Below are 18,688 nucleotides of genomic sequence, written 5' to 3' on the forward strand. Positions count from 1 at the left end.
TTACGGTTCAGGCTTTTTGCTTCTGAAGCCTGAGGAACAACAAGCCCATAGCTTAACAGTAGAACAGCTCTGGTGTCAGTTCTAGTTCAGCTGACTGTTCAGGTTCAGAGTTGTTGCTTTTAGAAAAATATGGCCGTGTTCCTTAATGTCTCCGTGTTATTTCGCTTTATTAGTTTTGCATGCTTCTTGTGAAGCAGGACGGTGTTTACAGCAGTGTGTACAGGCGGATCAGTAGCTCGGCTGTCTGGCTCTGGTCTGCTCTCTGGTTCCCATAAACTCTCTTTCAGGCTGAATACAAAAGTGATTCCATGGAAATAACACAGAAAGCTCCTTTACCTTCTTCTTTAGGCTGAAGAAGTTGATCCGGAGTGAAGTGAAGGCTGTAAACTTTGCTGTGCTGCGTTAGCTTTAACTGATAGCAACAAATATTTACAAACCATGGTCTTCTTAATTCAGGACCGCTTGGAAATCCATGAAAACTTAAAAGCCCATTATATTAGGAAGACAGCAATGTTCATAATATTGTTTTATTTGCGTCTGAAATAAGACTTTGTCTTTTCTAGCTGTCATGGTAACTCAAAGACAGAAAAAACAGAGCCATTTGCGCATGCGGTTGTGACGTCAGCGCGGCAGGTGCAAAGAGCCCATTCCTGTGTTCTACTGTGTGACTGATCGCCTTGAGCTTAAACTCTGCGTCGTAAGCGTGTCTCTTAATAGGAGCCATTTTGGGGTCTTCACACAAAACCCAGTGTGCACCGCTGGCTGCATCGGCGTCTGCTTTCCCGTTTCTTCTTCTACGGGAAAATGAAGTCGGTGTCTGCTTTCCCGTTTCTTCTTCTACTGGGAAAATGAAGTCAGCGTCTGCTTTTCTCCGTTTCTTCTTCTACGGGGAAAATGAAGTCGGCGGCTGCTTTCCGTAGTTGCGAGACCTGTTGTGGCTCAATATTGGTCCATATATAAGGCGCACCGGATTATAAGGCGCCCTGTCGGCTTTTGAGAAAATTGAAGGTTTTTAGGTGAGCCTTATAGTGCGGAAAATACGGTACTTGTTTTAGACAATGTAGACATGTCATATGTGCAGAATCCTGAAAAAAAACGAATCAAAGAAAATTGGAAAAACAACAACAATTTTGACTCCTAGAGTGAATTGGAGTTTCACATTTTTCCTGAAAAAGAACTTAAATGATCTCATCAGTATTTGCAGTGGCATCACAGCAATACGCATTATTAAAATAGAATCTGGAGATATTTGGCACACACTTATGGACTTTCAAAGATGTGTGAAAATAGGAGTTTGGTTTAAATTTCTTATGTCTAAATGAAAAACAAAAATGTAAATTAAAATCGTGCTTAAAGACTTTATCCAAAATGTATTTCCCCATCTTTCCTCGTTTTTGTCAGCTTGACCTCTTCTCATCTGCCCTTTTCTTGCTTTTACACACCATCCCTCTACCCCTTCCTCACCTCCCTCTCTTCAGGTCCCTATTCTGGTCCGTCTATATTTAACATCTTTTCTGATGGATGAAGCCTGACTTCCACACTCACACATGCAGTCAGGAGGAAACCGATGAAAGTTTAATAGCCATGTGGCAGCCCGCATTGTGCCGTCTGGATAAAGATAAACCTGACACATGCACACAAACACACCAGCCAGTCGGTGGCCAGGTGACAGATCCATGTTGGGAGTTTCATTTAAATAAAAAAATGGAAAGATGATATTGCCATTAAGGTCATTTTTCGGATCGTCAGTTGAGTTTGTTTAGTGGTGGAGGCAAACGAAAGTCGTGTTTGCGTCCACAATGTACACTCGGTACAACAAATGAATGAGAGTGAAAAATGAGCTGCAACTCAACACTGGACAAAGACTGTGATTTTTTTTTTCCTAAATAAAAAGAAAGCATCTGCTTTCTGGTTTGCTTGTACCTTTTAAAAAAAACCACATATATGCAAAATCAACACACCTGACATCTATTGTAAAATGTAATTTATTGCTTTTTACGCTCTGCAAACTTTGTTACATTTCGGTTTGTCGAAGGGTTTTGATTACAGTTCGGAGGGAGTCGATTCTTTTAAAATAAGACAGACTAAGACCCCACTCAAAAAGTAAAAGAAGAAGTTAAGGGAAATCTTCTGTTGGTAAACTTTGTGAAATAGGAAACGGCTTCAAAAGCTGGATTGAAACGCCCCCTGGTGGGTAGAAAATGATGCATGGTTGGCTCAAAACGTTTGTTGGCAAAGGGCACCTAAGAAAAGTTGAGAACAAAACGGAAAATATTGAAAATATTTTGATAGGTTTATTATGAAAAGAATAATATGAAAAGAATAATATGAAAACATAACTTGTAAAATAAACTCATGAGTAAATGAACAGGAGGATAATTTTTCTAACATATTTGATGATTTATAAGAAGCCCATGAAATTTTCCATCTCCACTTTAGATCAGACCTAAAAAAAAAATCCAACCCAAAGCACAGACGTTTTGCTGGACCCAACTCAACTTCCCAAGTAAACGTAACATATGATTGTTAATAAGCTCCCAGTTTAATATGCTTAATAGTGTCTTTCTCCTGTGTTTAGCTTTTAACGTCCTCCAGCTCCAATTTGTTTCTTGTTGTAACCGCAGGATGAGTAAAGGGAGAATTTGATTGATAGGAGCGGAGCAGAGCGGGGCCACATGCATTTAAACCTCATACTTCTCATGTCAAACCAAAGAAAGCCACTGGAATTTTTGTTCCAGAAGAAAGCTTTGAGATTACACATCAAGTTTCATGCCCCATGCGAAACCTGAAATTACACGTTGCTGAATCCTTCGTGTGTCTTTTCTCTTGCAGAGCAACGACGTGGAGGGCAGCATGTGGAACTGGATGTACTACATCCCCCTCATCATCATCGGCTCCTTCTTCATGCTCAACCTGGTGCTGGGCGTGCTTTCAGGGTATGGCCTGAACTCTTTCAGCCTGTAGCTCCGCGAACAGCTCCCACGTTTCCCTTCCACGTTGCTCCTGTGCACGTTGTGATGTCACAACGAGTGGCGCAAGAAAGAACGTGACGTAAAATGTTTCCACAGCGAATTTGCCAAAGAGAGGGAACGGGTGGAGAACAGGAGCGAGTTCCTGAAGCTGAGGCGGCAGCAGCAGATCGAGCGAGAGCTCAACGGATACCTGGAGTGGATCTGCAAAGCGGGTCAGTTCATGCTGATGGACACGTTTCATTCCAATACGCACAGCTCCGGCTGCTGCATTTACATCTACTACTCGTTCATTTTTACAGAGGAGGTGATTCTGGCTGAGGAAGACGGCACGGGGAACTTTGATGGTAACTGATTGTCTTATTTTTTTTTCCTTGCGTCTTTTTGCGCGTTCCACCTCCAGAGTTTTGTGAGATTATAGCAATTTAGAATAAGAGAACTTGGTGACCACGGCATCAAAATGTGTCCCTGAAACGCAACAGATTTCTTTGTACTACTTCTGATGTGTAACTTTTCATTTAAAGTCTCCAGGAGATGGCATCTGAATAAATGTACTGTGCTATTGGATTTCTGACTAGTACTTTAAATGTGGAAACAAGTGAATAAATGTGGCGTGTGTGCGTCAACAAGCGAGAAGACGCGAGAGACTGACATTTCAGAAAATAGTGGGATGAATAACCAATCTGCGTTTCCTGTGTCTCCCTAGGTTCGAGACGAAGGCCAACCATCAAAACCAGAAATAACAAAACAGAGCTGTTGAATCAAGAGGAAGGAGAGGACAACATAGGAGATGCAGTAGGTAAGGAAAATGAAAAAATGGTAATACACATTACATAACTTGGTTATTAATCATTTTAGTTGAGATGTTTTAACAGAATTTAAAAAGACGGGGAAAAGAAGCGTTTGTAAAAGTTTAAAGTTGTTTTTTTTTTTGGTTATCTTTTGTGGATGGTGCACTTGATATTTCATCAACTGTGGATGATGAAGTTTGTGGGTTGCCCTATTTATAAATGCCACAGTTTCAAAGTAAAAGCACAATTAAGAAGCTACGTATTTTGCTTCAAGCTAAAGTAAATATTTAACTCCAGAGTAAATATTTAGCTATCAAGCTAAATAAAGAGCTTTGAGCTAAATATTTGACCTGAAACTAAATATGTAGTTGAAAACAAAACATTTGGTTTGCTAGCAAGGTAAATATTTATCCTCAACATAAATATTTAGTGTGTGACTAAATATATTTACCTCTAATCTAAATATTTAGTTCAGTGCTTCTCTTTATATTTAGCATGAGCTAGCTTAGTTTAGCTAGGTTAGCTAGCTTAATTGGGAGCTCAATCTTTAGCTAATTAACAAGCTAAATACTTAGCTTGAGGCCAAAATATTTAACTTGCTAGCTAAATATTTAGTCTGTTATACTTTATTTATAGATAAATATTTAGTTTGAAACGTAATATATAGTTTGTAAGCTATATATAGAACAGCATAGTTAAATATTTAGCTTTAAACTGTGACATTTATAGTTTAAATCTAATATATAAAGGTTTAACTTTAAACTTCTTTAATGTGAATGAATAGTATTCATTCGCATTCATTCATGGTGAAATGTTATTAATGTCACCATGACTAAATAACATGGCGACACCATGACCGAAGCTTGATGACACGCTACACGACCCAAGTTATTGCTGTCAGTTTGTTGACTGTGTGACTTTCCAAACGCCGGCCCCTCTGAGTTGCCCTTCTTGCCCGTAGGATTTGCTCGCTCCAGCATAAAGAGCGGTAAGGACGGGGCGAATTACAGTACAAAAGAGCGACGGATGCGATTCTTCATCCGGAAGATGGTGAAGACACAGGCCTTCTACTGGACAGTGCTCTGCCTGGTGGGCCTCAACACCATCTGTGTGGCCGTGGTGCATTACAACCAGCCAGAGCTTCTTTCCGACTTTCTCTGTGAGTAAACGCACACTCAGCTCTGGCTAACTTTTCCTCAGCTGTCACACTTTGGTCACAAAGCACACAACTGCTTTTCTAATCAGTGCAACATTCAGCGGTGATTCAGTTTTTAACGTGTGGTTTGAGATACTTTTCACTTTCATTGTGCTTTTGTAGATTTTTCTTACTTTTTGCTTACATCGTTTGCCTGATCTGGTAAATAATCCAGATTATTTACTGTGTAGTTGCGCTACGGTTTTGTTGGTACTGACATGCGAGACACATTCAGCAGAATCCCCTTGTTGTCTCTGGCTGCTATCCAACACCATTAGCATATGAAGCTGGAGTTCCTCGTGGAGTCCATTTATCACTACGCTGTCATATACTCTTCCACTCACGCCACTATTGACTTCTACTCCTATTAGTCTTTGTCAAATACTCATGCACGCTCCTTTCTGACTGTATTCGTCCTCACCTCTGCTTTTATTTGCACTTTCTCTCCGTTTTCCTTACATTTGTCTGTCTGCTGCTACTTCCACTCCCTGTTGAACTTTTTTCCCTCCTTTTTCTACATTTGTTTCCCTTTCCTCTACAAACATGACACCTTCCTCACTTTTCCTGTTCTTCTCCTCTCCTCCAGTCTATGCAGAGTTCATCTTCCTCGGTTTGTTCATGTCTGAAATGCTGATCAAAATGTACGGTCTGGGCATCCAGCCCTACTTCCACTCCTCATTTAACTGCTTCGACTGTGTGGTGAGTGCCCCAACGTGCACACAAACCTGCACACACACATTCGCTTCGTGTAACGACGCATATTTTTTTGAATGGATCAGGTTTAAGTTTGTTCATATTTAGCTCCAAACGGTGCTTCAAAACATGTCACCAGTGTAGCCTATTTTACCCGTCTTGCTTGTGAGTTTTGTTTTTAAAATTCCAGGCTCTTTCAAGAAAAATTAACACATCCACTCTAAGGTGGCATACATTCGACACAACAGCGACTTAAATCTCACAGCAACGAATCAAGAATGAGATTTCTTTATCTCATTCTATTCTGTGCAGATGCTCTGTCTGCGCCGTTTAAGATTCACTCACCACCGAATGAGAGATGCTTGAACTGAAACAGCGAGACCCAACTTTCAGATCATTTCAGTTCACAAATGTTTGACCGCTTGTAGGGCATTGAAGGTTTATTGCTAGATGGTGAGTTGATCCTTAAATGTGGGATAAAAATAAAACCTCAAAGCAACAGTAATGCGTCCTGTCTGGTTTTATTTGTCACTTATACACTTAAGGATCAATTCACCCTACTTCTAGTTAATTCAGGTAATGAATGTTTTGTCACTTGAACATTTATTAACTTAAAGTAATACATTGTGTTTAATTTAATTTAATTTTGTATTTATACATGAACTGACCCTACTTTCTGAGTTTTTTAACTAATATTTTGCCACTTAGAGCGGTGAATTTTTATCAGTTAATCTTTACTATACAAACAAATAAAACAGTGCATAAATGTCGCTGTGAAAGTAACATATCTTGTTTTACTTACTTTTTTCCCATGCTTAAGGATCAAGTTGCTGTACTTTTCAATTAAATTGCCTAAGAAATATTTGACCATTTACTGTATATTCCACTTATCCCGACAACTCAGAAACTTCAAAGACTTTACGAGATCGGCCACATTTTCTCACACTTAGTAACTTGATACATCAACATGCATGGCAAGACAGGAAGTAGTGTTCTAGCTGGTTAAACGTTTCGGCGTCCTTCGTTCTCTTCCTCTAACTGATACGGGAACAAATATTGCAGCAAAGGAGACATGGAGGATTGCCAACTAGTAATTTACTAAATACTCCTCATTTATTGCAGTTAGAAACTATGCAAGAAAATAACAATAAATTAATATTTGATTGTTTCTAAGCAGCTATTTTTAAGCACATCTAAAACTAAGAAATTAAGTTGGTAGATTTTGATCGAATTCAACTAAAGCACATTTTTTCAGTTACCTGGTTGGTGGGTTTGCTTTGAGATTATAAAGTATTTATTAAGTGTGTACACTGTTGTTCTCTAGTTGTTTTCCTGAAGTTGTGTTTCTAGTGCATTTAAAACACCCATGGTCACTTGGAAAAGTGCAGCAAACAGAGACGTTTGAGTCTGCACATCTGAAACGCTCCGGATTTATTTGCGCTTTAGACGAGTAGAGACGATTTGCACTTCAGCTCAATTACATTCCCAAGATAACCAAAGTGGAGATGTATTGTTTGTATTTTCTGTGTGTGTGGGTGTGTGTGTTTCCAGGTTATTGTTGGTAGCATCTTTGAGGTTGTGTGGGCCACCATAAAACCAGGCACATCATTTGGAATCAGTGTGTTGCGAGCTCTCAGGCTGTTGCGTATCTTCAAAGTAACCAAGTAAGTAAAATAAAAATCCTTAGTTATTTAGATTTCACTTTAATTCTTTTGTCAGTTCAACGTTTGTCAAATTCTTCTCATATACAAGCAACCTGAGACAGACGCCTGAAATCTTAACGGTGGTATCAGGAAGCTTAATAGATCTGATCTGTTCTTCTCTTCGTAGATTGTTGCCGTAACGTTAGTAGCGTTTTGAAATTAGAGATCCAAAATCTCCTAATCCAAAGGCAGTAAATCTCGAACGGACGTGAGCAGATGCTGTTCCGGTTTTATGAAGGTGGACAGACCTTGAATTTACTCTCTCTGGAACTTTAACTGTTATCGCCCTAAGGTGAAGGTCATAGGAAGATTTAAGTCCTGAAATCCAAATGATGGCATATCAGGGTCTCACAGGGACAGTAAGAACAGAGGACAAAGGAAGACTAAATATATTCTAAGTATCAGAAGTAAAACACGTTTGACTTAGGACATGGTAAAACTAAAACAAAACAAAAAACAGAGAGGACAAAGAAAAAAGAGAACGCAGGTTGAAAAAGTAGGTTACAGAAACTTCTGGAGAGGTAATGCAATTAAGGCCAAAATATCATGGGAATATGTTTACAAGGCAGAGTGTTCCTTTAACGGAGCTTCTTTTTTTTCTTGCAAAAATTGTGCATAAATTGCACAATTTGTTTAACCACAGAAAAAAACATCCTGTTTAGACTGTTTTCCTCATGCATTTTGATTTCTTCTTCTATTTTTATTGACAAATTTTTTGTTTTCTCTCTACAACTCTTTAGCATCTCTACTTCCTCAACACTAAATTACCTGCACCACTCTGACCTTCCTCTTCCTCTTCCTCAGGTACTGGGCGCCACTGAGGAACCTGGTGGTTTCGCTGTTGAACTCCATGAAGTCCATTGTCAGCTTGCTCTTCCTCCTCTTCCTCTTCATCGTGGTTTTTGCTTTGTTGGGGATGCAGCTCTTCGGAGGACTGTCAGTATCGGTGCAAACTTTACATCTTCTTCTGTTTTGGGAGTTGTTATTACTGCTGGATTCGGAATTACTTCTTACTTTCCTCTCAGATTCAACTTTGAAGAAGGAACTCCGCCTACCAATTTTGATACATTTGCAGCAGCAATCATGACGGTGTTTCAGGTAAGAAAAAGCAAGTTATGACGTCCTTTTATTACATATAGTAAGAAACGTGTATGAATCAGTCGGAGATCAACTTAAAAGGTTTCAAAGTAAAGAAAATACAACGCATGCCTTCGTATAGTTATTTTTGTCTAGAGCCTCTCTGTAACATTAACAAAGTCTTCCAAAGGTACCCATAATCCCTAAAATTAACATTTTGTTATGCAACAGCCACACAGTTTAATGCATTTTGTTAAGATTTTACATAAAAATAGTAAACAATTTACTTTCCAGCAGCATGACGACTTTAAAACGTACAGCTGGAGCTACAATGGAATGGCTCAACTCAAAATCACACAAACAAAACTCTGTCTCGGTCAGCCTATGTGCAGATTAGTTTTCTTTGTTTGTTTTTTTTATTTTATTTTTATGTTATTGATGAAATGAAGTTTCCTCTCCTCCTTTCTCTTTAGATCCTGACAGGAGAGGACTGGAACATGGTGATGTACGACGGCATTGAGTCGCAGGGAGGAGTAAAGGACAAAGGAATGGTCTTCTCCATCTTCTTCATCGTCCTCACACTCTTTGGCAACTGTATCCTGCCCTCATATGCTAGCTATGTTTATTTAATTAAAAATGTGTCAGTCAACGTGTCATTTATACAGTTTAAAAATAAATCTATTTAATATTTTGAGAATTTTACTCATATGTACATATAGTGTGTTCTGCTTTTAAACTTCATTTTGATTTTGGTTTGGTTTAGCAACCACAGGACTCCTTTGGTGGAACCTAATTTTATTTATATATATATATATATATATATATATATATATATATACATATATTAGTTTAATCCCTAGCTTTTTGAAAAGCAGCATCAATATTTCCCTAACTCCCACCACAGACACGCTGCTGAACGTGTTCTTGGCTATCGCTGTTGACAATCTGGCCAATGCCCAGGAACTGACTAAGGTACAGAATCCCTCATATAAACTGTTATTTTGGATTTAGTAAGTTCATTTTTTCCAGCTTTGCAAATAATTTCTTCACATCGTAGATCACATATTTATGCCAATGTGACAAACCTACTCAGAATTACCAAAACGTATTATCTTCTGACTCGTTGTTTTGGTTTCATTTGTTAATTTTTGAACAATCCTTCTCAATGTGTGATCACATTTAATAATTTCAAATGTATTTCTTCAGGTTCATGTGTTCTGTTGTGTCATGTATATTTGTGTCTTGCTCATTGGAACAAAGTTTTGAAATTTGAACCAATATTTCTCTGATAGGACGAAGAAGAGCAGGAGGAGGCAGCCAATCAAAAGACGGCACTGCAGAAGGCTAAGGAGGTGGCAGAGGTCAGCCCGCTGTCTGCTGCCAACCTGTCGATTGCTGCGTGAGTACACGCCCTCAGATGCAATTAATCACACAGATACAGTATGTGTAAAGGTTTTTGTAAAATGCAGTGGCTAGGCAGGTGCATCCAAGTAATTTAGAATAATATTGACATTTAATTTACTTCAGTAATTAAATTGAAAAAACTGAAGCTATTAATGACACACAATCAGCATTCATATGAGTATCAGCTGATATTAGTGTTTTTTTTGTTTTTTTTTAACATATCGGTATCAGTTTGACTTTCATCTTATTGACTTTCATCTTTTTGTCGTTTTTGTTTCTGGAGGGGCAGAGGGTTAGCCATGTGGTGTTTGTTTGGTCTGCGATAACTATTCATTGCATGACGATGCTGCTAAGATAAGGAAATAAATATAATACCAGTCAACATCGGTTATCGGCCACAACAGCAATGTCAATATTGGATATCGGTATTGGCCCAAACTTTCATATCGGTCCATCTCTGCTCTTCAGCATTTACTTCTGTTGATTTACAGACCCATTTGATAAGTTAGAATATTATTGAGAAGCTCATTTATTTCAGGAGCTTTATCGCTAAATGAAACACATTATTTAAATTAATTACACACACATGGATGTTTGAAAGCCTTTATTTCTGTTAATCATAATGAAAATTACATCAGACCAAAAAAAAACACTCTTTAAAAACAGAAATCCCTGCTTCCACTTGCTGAGAAGCTGTATTTTTATTTTTTTTCATTTCTTCAGCAGAAGTTTCCACCTGCACACTTTACCAAAGAAATACCAGTAGCAGGTTTATTGACCTGTGATTGATTGCAGAACTGATCCAAATAGAGAAACTAAGAGATATTTTCAAGAAAATTTGAAACACCAGCTCCAACAATGCAGGTTGATCCCTTTACATGTAAACAACACAAGTACTGAGTGCATGTACTGTGTAGTTTGGGCATGATGGCATTTTCTTTTTAAATAAAAATATTTTTTAATTGATCTTGGTTATTATTCATATTTTGCAAGAAACTGAATTTAGGGCTTTTATCACCGAGTCCACATTTTTACAAGCATGGCCTTATAAAATCCTAAGATTTTTATATGAATAAATTCCTTCACATTCGCAAAGCTAAGGTCCCTTTTGTTACTCTTTTGCTAAAATAGGATGCACATGCACAGGAAAGACATAAACCACGTGAACCGCTTGTCCTTTGCAGCTGCCTCTCATCATTAGTGATTGGCAGCAGGCATTCACAAACACACAGCACACTCCCTCACGCGCAAAGTGACACGCCGTCCTATAAAATATGATGAGGCAATTGTTCGCGGAGTGAAAAGAACAGATTCAGGGCTTTGTGGCGTATAGAAAAGCGAGAGGCGGACAGTCTAAACTCTGTTCCCTGCAGAAGAGAAACGCTGACATCAAAACGGAGCTCAAACAAACCTGCCGCCTCCTTCAAAGTCACTTTGGAGACTCTTCAGGCCCTGTAGTTAGTTTGACTGCAAGATTTCAAGCAGCTTGCTACTTAAACATTCACAATCTGCTGCTGTGGAAAGATTAACACATTTTTACCTTGGGAAATGAGTTTTATATTGAGAATTAAGGTCACATTTTCTACAGTACCTTTCGCATGCGGCATATTTCTACTGTGATTCTTCAAACCTCTGAGATTTCCAGTACATTTTCAGCCATTTATTGCGCAGGTTCTGTGCAGCATGCGAGCACGTCACGTTCAATCTTACCGCGCTTCACACCCTTATTCATTACAACACTCATCTTCTAATTCAGATTTACCATCCCCCTGGATGTCTTCCTTCTCAAATTTCTTGTGACTTTTGTTTTCCTCCTAAATTCCCCCGGAAATTTTTTTTTTTGTTTACTTCATCCTAATCTCTGACAACAGGAAGGAGCAGCAGAAGAACCACACCAAGCCCAATAAGTCTGTGTGGGAACAGAGAACCAGCGAGATTCGGCGGCAGAACTTGATGACGAGTCGTGAGGCTCTCTACAATGAACTGGAACAGGATGACTGGAAGGTGGGAGAAGAAGGAGAGGAGGTAAGTACCCCCCCCCCGTTTTCTCCCACCAGTTGCAACTTTTGTTGATTTAAAGTTAAATTTTGAGTTTATTTTAACAACTTATCTTGGAATGTTTGGTTCTGACCTGGTTTTTAGCCACCGTTCATTCTAGGTCATGCTGGCTCCACAGATGTTTTAATTCCAGGGTGTAATATAACTTTAAGCTTGTGAAAAATCGCTGCCATTGCGCTGCTATATGGGACGACCTGAAGCTGCATTTTTAAAGTGGGCCACGCCGAGGAAGCCCGAGAGCCGCACTCAAACGTGGCAGGCTACTCAAAATTGGAGCGGGTCAGAAATGAATCCGAGGCAAGACGATCAGCTGGACATGGCTCAGCAAACTGTATGAAAACATGCTGAGTTTAAATTTAAACTGTTTACGTGGAATATAAAAACGCTGCTCTGTTTGCTGAAGTGTGCATCTCTGCTGTACAGTCGGTACAGAAAATATTCAGACCCCTTTAAATTTTTCACTCTTACATTTCTGATTTCTACATCTGTTTTTTTTCTGTCAAGATGGGAAGTTGCGTGTACGTTCATGAGAAATAATATGAACTTTTCTTATTTTAGCAAATGGCTTCAATGAAACAAAGAGTGAAAAATTTAAAGGGGTCTGAATACTTTCCGTACCCACTGTATATTCTAGACGTGTTATGCAGTCTTTGAAGGCCTAGTGTGAAGGATGTAATGGTAATTTTAACAAACTTTTCAAAGCCTTACAAATTATTGAAAGCACACTGTGTTGTCTTGTGTTGGCTATACCAATAACACATTAGTCCAATAAGTTGATCAATAGATAAGCCAAAAGGTTACACACTGATTGTTTGAGTAAGACTTTTCTTAATGCACAGTTAATGACAAAAGAAGTTAAGTACCTGAGCGAATGCTTTGAGCTGGATGTAATTTTGCACAGTGGCAGATCAATAAAAACAATCAGTTTCCAAGGACTTGACTTGGACACCAGATGGCACAAATGGTGACATCATTAGTCAAGCTGAAGTGATACAAGCTGAATATTCAAGTCAGTCAAAAACAGCAAGTTACGGTTTTCAGTCCCAATGGTTGTCTTGCAGACTCATTAGACACCTTTATTACTTACTGTAGCTTAAAATCTGTTCCGCTCTGGGTTTGCATGAGGCTGTTTGACATTCAGTTAACCTAGGAGGGAAGAAGTCACCCACATGATGTGAAGATTCTGGTGACCCATGACAGAATGCACAAAGGGAAAACGGTTGCATTACAAAACCCTATCAAATCTAGCTACACGTATCTCAGTCTTTTGTAACACCCGCTGCCATCTATCACCGTGTCTCAATGACCACCGTCCGCCATACTTCAGGTTCATAGATGTAAATTTAAAGGCTATCATTCACACAAGAGCAGAGACAGAGCATTTGGAGGGTATGCTCTACATATGTGGTGGCACCGCCGGGAGAGGACCGATGCTGCTAATGATGAAGAGAGCCACACTGGTCGTACTCATGGGGTTGTTGGCCGTCACAAGGTGTGACTTCAAGGTTCCTCTGATGGTTAGTTGGGGTACACAAACAGTAGAGTGTGTTATTGTGACTCCTGCAACAAGTTAAAATCTTTCTATGATCAGATGATTCGCCCAATCTTTCCTCAGTCCAGAATGTGTTGGATCAGCTCAGATATCATCTTCGACCCAGTGCTATTGCACTAGATCTCAAAGGTCAATTAATATCTCGTGCAATATATCTCAGTTGTACTAGTAGTAGTTGTAAGATGACTTGCTTGTTATTCATTGATTTGATATTGTTGTCATTGCCATCCAGTCACATGACTTGTTCAGTTTTATTTAATTTCCACCACTGACTCAAACATCTGAAATGTATTTTTCAAAACTAGATATGCTTTTAGCATTATGTATGTTTCAAAAACCTCTCTACTCTTTAACCCCACTCAGGTGTCATTCCCACGGAAAGCACGTGGCGATGTGAAAACGCACCTGGACAGACCATTGGTGGTAAACCCGCAGGACAATTGCAACAACAACACCAACAAGACCCCACCCGGCGAGCTGCCGCTAGATCAGCAGTATCGTCGGCAGGATGTTGACCACTGCCGCCGCGCTGCTCACCACTGCCACTACCACCGCCATCACCACCAGAAATCCACCAACCCAGACGGCGTGGATGCAACCCAACTGATGGAAACCAACATGGGGCACGGTTTCAGCTGCACGTCTCTGGGTAACGTCGAAGGAAACGTGGAGCGCCACGGGGATGAAGAGAAGCACAGCCACCAGAGTCATCGGGGCCATCGGCACAGGAACAGAGAGTGCAGGGAGGCTCGTAGCGTTTCTCCCCATCACGGCATAGGTGCAGACGGCAACGGTGAGGCGAGGAGGTGCAGGCAGCACCGCAGGGCAGCCAGGGAGGCGGATGAGGGCAGAAGACATCAATGCAGGGCAACAGAGGGAGACGGAGAGAAAAGCGAGGAAGAGGGTGGACAGAAGGCAAGACGACATCGGCACTGCAACCAGGAACGATGCAGAGGACATCGTGTCAGAAAGTAAGGAAAAGGAAGGATCTATTTTTCATGCAGGAGTCTGGAGGTACAACGCAATTGGCAATATAACTTGATTTTATCAAAGTGAGAGACGTGTCAAATTCAGTCCTGATTTAAAACATCTGAATCTATTAATTAGTTACTTACTTCTGCAGAACCTCATGACATTGCCAGAAACATCTAACATATTCAAGGCTCTGGTCCTTAAGGACTGGTAAAGGACCACTATGGTTTTATTAAAACTCTTAGGCCTTGTAATTTTTAGATACTTAAAAAAGGATGACAAAATGTTACCTTTATCACATGTTAATCTTATCTCTTCAAAGAGAACCTATTGTTCAAAATTCACTTTTTGCATGTTTTTGTTCTTCCGTTTGGGTCTCAAATGCCTCTAAAAGCAGCCCAAGATTTGAAAAAAGAAACACAACAATTTTTGATAACAAGTTAATGCCATTTCAAAAACCTAGCCCGTCACCTAGCAACCCAACATGCTCCGGCACATTTGGGCAGCTGGTTTTACTGCTGCATGAGCTGTACAATGGAACACAAGTGTTTTGTTGTTGACTTACCATCCAGAAGCCACTTGCTGCATTCGTGTTGGTTCTGCAGAAGGAGCCACTTCTGCTTTTCAAACATGTATGGTTGTATTTGTATAGCCCATTGACCTATCTTAACTTGTTCAACAATGAATAATACGTTACCTTTAATGATTCTATTTTCTTCTCATTTTTGCTCTATTCGCGTGTCTTTCTGTGCAGTGCCTATTCCTTTGCCCATGTCAGGGAGCATCACAGCACCTGCCCCAGCCTCTCAACTACACGGCCCATACAGCAGTACAACGAGGACCTCGACAACTTCCGCAACAACAGCAAGCTGGCCAGTGCCCAAGAGCACCCTTATGATCTCCCACCTGATCACCCAGACCATCCGGACCATCTCAACAACCTGCTGAACTGCCAGGACGCCGACACCCACACCCTGCTTCACAGCATGGACAGCCTGATCTTGACCAGCATGGCAAAACCCGACTACACATCGATAGACATGCCCCCTGTCTACCCGTACCCCTCGACCAACGCAATCTTGCAAGGTAATTGTCATGGGCGTGCAGCTAGGTGCAGTAGAGTTGAAAATAAAAACGTATTTTAAACTTGAAACCCTGTTGTTTTTATGTCTAAGACTCTTATTGTGAAGTAAGGAGGGAAGTAGCTCTTGAATTGCACAATGGTATTGATAGAGTTGGCTAGAAAAATACTTTTTGTTCGACTGTCACACAAAACTCTATTACAAAATCCTTGAAGAGGCCGCTACCACTTTAAACTTGTTTTTCTGGCTGCATTTTGCATAATCAGTAGAAGAAAATAACGACGACTTATGTACAAATCATTTGGAAGTGTTGTGAGACAGTTAGCAGCAGGACGATAGAAACCAAAAAGTTAGCATGTGCATTGGAGCTACTGAAAGGGCTTAAAAAGAAAAAAAACAAGCCCCATAAAATAAAATAAAAAAACTAAAAATGCCATATAAAAACCTAGAGTGAAATATTCTACATTTATCACAAATTCTTTAGTGCATTTTTGCACAAAAAAAAAGATTTCAAATTTTGAATTTCTTTTTTTTTGCATTTTTGTGATTTTAAAGAATAGCAAATTCTTTAAAATCTGTGATTCTTATGTGATTTGTGAGACCTTTGTTTAAGATAACCAAAAAAAAGGGGAATTCTTAGATTTCACAAAAAAATTTCTAACTGTCCTGTTTTGTCTCTTAACCTCTTAACTGTCACCCTCAAATCGCTTACATGTTAGTCATGGGTCCATGACACTTAAGGCATTTGTAAATTCAGTATTATGAATTCTTCAGTCTTGTGAGTTAAATTTAGTATCACGCCCCAACATGCAAAAACCTATTTATGACATTTAGTAAAATATCATTACTACAGTGCTGCTTGCTTTAACGATAACATTTACTAATTTAAGTTGCCATTTGTTATATTTCGAGGATTTTGGGGACATGGTAACTGAAAAATAAGGGCTGTGTAACCAAGACATGTTTTCAGTCATTAAAAGTAAGTTTTTTCTTTTACTTTATAAATGTGCTTTTGAGGACTTTCATGTTGTGACTCAGACAGCATTAGATCAGATTTGTTTTCAATAACTGGTCATCAATGACCAGCTCTTGGGCCTTCCATTGCTACAAGTTTGTTTTTTCCAATTTTCTACAAACCCGCTGCATAGAACATTTTCCTACTCTTATTAATAACTTCACAGAAGATCACATCAAAGAATCTGAACAAACCTTACAGGTAACAGGTACTCATGGTTATACAGACAAGTCAAATTTCAGACAATTCACCAATCCAGATTGGAAACACTGTTATTCACACTCATGTACTTCTGTTCCTTAAATCAATGCTGGTGTTGCATGCGTTATGAGAGTCCGACCCCCTTCTGTCAGCCTGTCACTTATTTACCCCCTCTGCTTACCTTCGTCTCTGTGCTCAGTGAACAAGAACGCCAACACTGACCAGAAGAAGAGCGAGGAGAAGAAGAAGGAGGAGGACGAGGGTGAAGACGAAGACAACGCTAAGCGCATGCCTCCCTATAGTTCCTGCTTCATAATGTCTACCACCAATCCGTGAGTAGCTTTCTGCTAAATTTGAGTCAAAATTGCAATGTTGTGTTATGCAGCGTTCAGCACTGAAATGCCCTTTTGGTATAGATTTTTTAAAAAAGGAAAGTGTTTCGCAAACCGTTTTGCGCCAACACGTGCACGCATTTATGTGTTTGCATCAGGTTTCGAAAGTGCTGTCACTACATCCTGACTCTGAAGTATTTTGAGTTCAGCATCCTGTCCGTCATTGCTATGAGCAGCATCGCCCTGGCAGCAGAGGACCCCGTCAAGCCCGACTCGCCACGAAACAACGTGAGGCATTCATGTGTTCATGTCCACATCGTTTTGTCGATAAAACACCAAAAGTAAAAAGTCTTCCAAAGTCCAACAGTTATTTGCTTACTTAAAAGATGTCAGCCTTTCTAATTTTGTTGTTACAACCTGAATTTTTAACATATCAAAATATTTGGTAGTTTATTAATATAGCATATTTCAGCAACTAGGCAGTTCAAAGTGCTCTACATCATAAAACCACAAAAACAAAACATCATAAAAACAACACAGTCAGTCACCAATTGAGAAACCAGTGACAAACATTACATTTTGTCAAGTCCCATCATCAAAATCATCAAATATGTTGGTCAATGTTCCATTTATTATGGTCCAAAAGCAACTTTAACCAGGCGTGGTTTTAGCCTTGATGTAAAGGAACTCAGTGTTTCAGCTGTTTTCTGGACGTTTGTTCCAGATTTGTGGTGCAGAAAATAGAAACTAATCTGTTAAAGCTAACTAGCACCTCCTCAAACTGCTCAGTACGGAAACTTCCCAGTGTTGAGCTTATAGATGACTGTTTTTGTATCGTATGTTTGGTTAAAATAATAAAAAGACAAGTTAAATCGGTTTTGTAGGTTACACTTATTTATATATATATATATATATATATATATATATATACACCTATTTTTTAAGCTAGGTGCGCAGCTGCTGTAAAGAAAAAAAAACTGATACAAGGAACAAAGGGTTCTTGATCAAGAGTTTTCATTGACATGAGCTGTAGGATTAGACTCACCAATGTTTTTGATCTAATCCTTCCTTTTCCCTTTTTCAAATTTGATAATTGTGTCTTGTGGTCTTGTGTTGCTCTGCAGGTGCTGCGTTATTTTGACTACGTTTTCACAGGAGTCTTCACATTTGAAATGTTGATCAAGGTAACAAAGTATCACCGAGAGATTGTGGGTGTTCTATGTCTGTAATAAGTACATGCATATATATTTTAACTTTTAAATGTGGAGTGAAGTGTGTGGGTGTGCGCGTGTGTGTGTGTGTAAGTTTGTATCTGAAATCTACATGAAAGGGTTCCTACACTGTGTTTAAAAATTTGGAAAAGTATGGAATTTTCTTTCACACTTTCCCATGTTGCGATGAGCATGGAGAAAACATTTGTGTTTGCAGATTTTACTGTCAATACTTGTTCTAAAACATTTAGAGATTATTTTCTTTTTTTTTTTTAATCCTCAAACAAGTAGAGACGTAATTTAACTGAATATTTCTTTCCAAATTTAAGCATCGTTTCTATTTCTTTAATTGTTCATTCGTAGTTAAAATATCTCTAATTAGGGCCGATCAAACTGAAAATCAGTCCTCTCCAACCACCAGAGGAGTTTTTTC

The 18,688-nt window shown here is 39.3% G+C and overlaps 1 protein-coding gene across 19 annotated transcripts in view; it reads left to right on the forward strand.

The window, feature by feature from the left end:
• The window catches only part of cacna1ab (calcium channel, voltage-dependent, P/Q type, alpha 1A subunit, b), a 135,627-nt gene that overhangs the window by 56,241 nt on the left and 60,698 nt on the right, over nt 1-18,688 (forward strand). For all 19 annotated transcript variants that reach the window (XM_028018850.1, XM_028018849.1, XM_028018859.1 and 16 more), the window contains 18 exons: nt 2,833-2,936; nt 3,069-3,184; nt 3,272-3,316; nt 3,676-3,768; nt 4,722-4,919; nt 5,542-5,654; nt 7,200-7,312; nt 8,156-8,287; nt 8,377-8,449; nt 8,902-9,022; nt 9,333-9,400; nt 9,721-9,827; nt 11,704-11,857; nt 13,806-14,413; nt 15,169-15,500; nt 16,912-17,044; nt 17,203-17,332; nt 18,169-18,228. In XM_028018850.1, coding sequence (XP_027874651.1) covers nt 2,833-2,936; nt 3,069-3,184; nt 3,272-3,316; nt 3,676-3,768; nt 4,722-4,919; nt 5,542-5,654; nt 7,200-7,312; nt 8,156-8,287; nt 8,377-8,449; nt 8,902-9,022; nt 9,333-9,400; nt 9,721-9,827; nt 11,704-11,857; nt 13,806-14,413; nt 15,169-15,500; nt 16,912-17,044; nt 17,203-17,332; nt 18,169-18,228 — 2,700 coding nt within the window. The remainder of the gene's footprint in view (nt 1-2,832; nt 2,937-3,068; nt 3,185-3,271; nt 3,317-3,675; nt 3,769-4,721; nt 4,920-5,541; nt 5,655-7,199; nt 7,313-8,155; nt 8,288-8,376; nt 8,450-8,901; nt 9,023-9,332; nt 9,401-9,720; nt 9,828-11,703; nt 11,858-13,805; nt 14,414-15,168; nt 15,501-16,911; nt 17,045-17,202; nt 17,333-18,168; nt 18,229-18,688) is intronic.

This window comes from Xiphophorus couchianus, chromosome 5 (assembly GCF_001444195.1).
Source record: "Xiphophorus couchianus chromosome 5, X_couchianus-1.0, whole genome shotgun sequence".
Taxonomy (NCBI): domain Eukaryota; kingdom Metazoa; phylum Chordata; class Actinopteri; order Cyprinodontiformes; family Poeciliidae; genus Xiphophorus; species Xiphophorus couchianus.